This window comes from Geospiza fortis, unplaced genomic scaffold (assembly GCF_000277835.1).
Source record: "Geospiza fortis unplaced genomic scaffold, GeoFor_1.0 scaffold145, whole genome shotgun sequence".
Classification (NCBI taxonomy): Eukaryota; Metazoa; Chordata; class Aves; order Passeriformes; family Thraupidae; genus Geospiza; species Geospiza fortis.
Genome location: NW_005054362.1, coordinates 2,492,329 through 2,495,832, shown reverse-complemented (window position 1 = coordinate 2,495,832; position 3,504 = coordinate 2,492,329). Strand labels below are relative to the sequence as shown.

Genomic DNA, 3,504 nt, shown 5'->3' with positions numbered 1-3,504 from the left:
TTGTAGGGCGCGCCGGGGGCTGCGGCGGGCTCGGCTGCCCTCGGCTGCGCCGGCGGCTGAACCTGAGCGAGTCTCTGTCCCTTCAGCACCATCTCCTGCAGCTTCTCGATCTTCACCCGGCGCAGGTGAGCCAGCTTCCTCTTGCTCTGGTACTCGTCGATGAAGGAATCCAGTGGGATTTCACCATCAAGGAACCTTTCTGCCATATTCTGTCAAATACAGAACATTCTCTTAGGAAACAGCCTACTGCAACAGAATCTAAATGGCTCACATCCCAAAATAGCAGCATTTTGCCTGTGATTTTCCAGCTGGCATATGGAAGATGACTGGCATACTGAAGAATTCTGAGCAGAACTTTGAGTTACTTATTACTCAGAAGCACTGAGAGTTAAATATCACTTTTGCATAAATTTATACTGAAGTAACAGCAATAAAAACATCTGAATCTTGCTCTGAGCGTTCCCCTGATCACCAGAGATGGGAACAAACCAAGTCCAGCATCTTCCCAGATTGCCAGCTAAGCTGAATTACAGCTCAGTGCTGCTTGAATGCCAACAGAAACACGGGGAACTCTGTGAGACTCAGCACAGAGATTATTGCTAAGTCAGGCTTAAGACTCACCCTTACCTGTGGCTTTGGGTAAATGATGTTTAATAATTGAGAGCTGAACAAACATAAAATCACTAAATTCAGCTTGTCCTGGGAATGTCTTTTTACGATCACAACTCAAGGCTAATAAGCACATTTTTTCCTCCTGATTAATTACACAAAATGCCTGCATGCAAATCAGCAAACAAAAGCAAACCCTGCCATTATTCTGAAGTCACACCACCCTTCAAGCACTTGTGTGTCAGCAGGTGGTGACCACTGGCACCTGCACAGACACACTGAGACCACAATGGAATATTTCACCAGGAACACTGGAGGAAAGGCAGCACAGGATTTTTTATTAGGCTACTAACTGACATTTATTATGAAGTAATACATGTACCAGGCAAACCCCATTGAAAAAAAGATTCCACATTTTTAAACTCTTCAAGTTTGAAGGCAAAGCCAAGGAACTAAGAGGGTTTGCCTATCTTTTCTAAAAAGGAGCACTTTCTCTTTTGAACCTCAAAGATGTTAAGAGTAAAAAATTACTCAGATAAAAAATAAATAGAATTGCTGGAATCAAATAGCTGCTCCCTGAAGTTCAAAGCAGAGACAAGTCCATATTCTTAAAACTACTCCTTAACCTGTCACATGCTCAGCTCAGCACTGCAGCCATGGACACTGGAAGGTTCTGGCAATGGGTGGAAGTGACAGAATTGGGGAGTTCTGTCATTACCTCTGTGTCTTCCTCAATCTTGGCCCCCTCAGTCTGCAGCAGTGCCAGCAGGGTCTCCAGGGAAGCATTACTGGATTGTCTGTCTGCAAAGGCACAGGAAGGACAGAAAATGACAGCAGGCTCTAAGTGACCTGGAACTGCACAACCAGCAGAGTGCAGCTCTACACAGGGTCATGCACAGTCAGAAATATGTTAACAAGTTCAGGAACACTGTCAGAGTGCTAAAAGCTGAAGTTTAATTCCAATTATATATTTATAATATTGAAAATACTTCAGCAAGTGCGGTATCAGATGCACAATAAAATTCAGTATGAAAGTTAAATATAATATTCCATTTGATTTATAAATAGTCACTGAAAATTCAAAGTGTTTTGCTCTTTAGCAAAGTAGCTGAAATTGATAATTTAGAGAAGAGTAGGTCAAGAACAGGTAGGTAACAGGAAGAATTCACAGTATCTGTTACTAAGTGTGACAGTCACTTAATAAATCATCAGAAATGTGATCTATTTCAGCACTACACAAGAATGACATTTCACTTTGTACCCTAATTCACACAGGTAAAAATGAGACACCAAAAACCAAACAACAAACAGGCAACAGATTTACATCACTTAAAAAACAGCAAATCATAATTGTCAACAGCCACTGTTACCTAGTTTTGTTTTCTTTATCTGGTATGCTTCAAAAAGAACTTGCAGCTCTTGATATTTCTCAGTTAAATTTGATTTCAGAGACTCCAACTTTGGCTGGTACAGGAGATTTCCCTCTGCCAGGCTGCGGTTGCTGGCAAGAGTCATGTCCTTGCTGTGCTGAACATTTTGGGCCTGGATATAAAATAAAAACAACAAAAAAAAAAGTGTGTGAAATGACAGTGAAATTATTATTAGCAAGACAAAATGAGACTTTGAAAACTTATAAATAAACAACAAAAATATGTAAGAGTTAGTGCTGTGGCATTGGGCCTGCAACTGATGAACAAATGATGAAAATTGACAGATAAAGCAACAGTTCTTGAAAAGATCTGAATTCCAGCAGTGAGATACAATAGGTGCAGAAGAATATCATCCCTTATCTTGTTAATGTGTAAAAAATAAGGATTGCATCGTGACTGTTCCTTCTCCAGAACATTCTTCCCCAACTGTGTTACACCAATGCTGGATTAATGCCAAAACCTTCGGATTTTTTTCAGTTTAATCCTTCTGCTCAGCAGTTCCTAGCCTAAAGAAAAAATGACAATTCTCACACACCCAAGATTCAGCCAGATTCCAGTTTGCTCACACTCACACATCTCACACATGCACATGGGTTTATCAAGAGAGCCTCAGGAGCTCTGGGAGAGCTGAGTGTTTGGAGAAGTCTGCCCTGGGTGTCACATTCGATTCACTAAAATATTCAGACATCAAAAGGAAAAAAAAATCAACCAAGGGATTTGATTTCAGATTCTCAGGCTGAATCAACAAGAGGAATAGTCCTCCCAGGGCACAACAGACTGACTCTATTGAGCTGCCTTCAAACCAACAGGAGTTTGGCACATTTTTGTGACCTCCTCCATCCATGTGTCCCTCTAGTCCAGGTTATCCCTGTTCAGTGCAGCTGCTCCCATTTACAGCCCTGCAAACAGCACCACAGACCTGGCTCCTGCCACACTTCTGGGGGGACACAGCCACACCCCACAAACAGGAAAAGAGGAAACCCAAATGAGCTGTTTAATAGCCCCAGAAAAGGTCAGCATCAAAATTCAGGTGTTTTGCCAAGCACAGCAGCTGTCTCTGAGAGCAATTACTTCCTTCTGCAATATTTATATGCTACTTTAATTTCCTAAATTCAAAACTCACTTGGTGTTACTTAAACATTTCTTTCCCCAGATATTACTCTTCAAAAACCAAAGTTTCACTCTCACCCTGTTCTTGCCAAATCACTTAAAAATCCAACAACAACCACCAAGAATAATGCAGAGTCCTAAATTCTCATCAATCCCAATTCTACTCCAAATTGTGAAATTCAGAAATTACACTTTCAATATTGTTTTCACTCCTCAAGCCTAAAGAAGCATCCAGCCCTATGCTTGTGTTCAATGTGGATCCTTTCAAAGAATAAAAGGAAAGTTCCCTTCTTACCTTTGAATCTAATGCAAAATAATTTAAATTAAACTGGTTTCCATTTGTTTATTCTCATAT

General features: G+C 40.8%; 1 protein-coding gene across 1 annotated transcript in view; it reads right to left on the bottom strand.

Moving 5' to 3' along the window:
- The window catches only part of VPS37B (VPS37B subunit of ESCRT-I), a 5,988-nt gene extending 3,841 nt beyond the window's left edge, over positions 1 to 2,147 (bottom strand). Inside the window, 4 exon segments of the mRNA XM_031059491.1 lie at positions 1 to 2; positions 5 to 209; positions 1,328 to 1,410; positions 1,980 to 2,147. The exon segment at positions 1 to 2 is cut by the window's left edge and continues 3,841 nt beyond it. Coding sequence (XP_030915351.1) covers positions 1 to 2; positions 5 to 209; positions 1,328 to 1,410; positions 1,980 to 2,124 — 435 coding nt within the window. The 5' untranslated portion in view covers positions 2,125 to 2,147.
- Between the last annotated feature and the right edge of the window lie 1,357 nt (positions 2,148 to 3,504).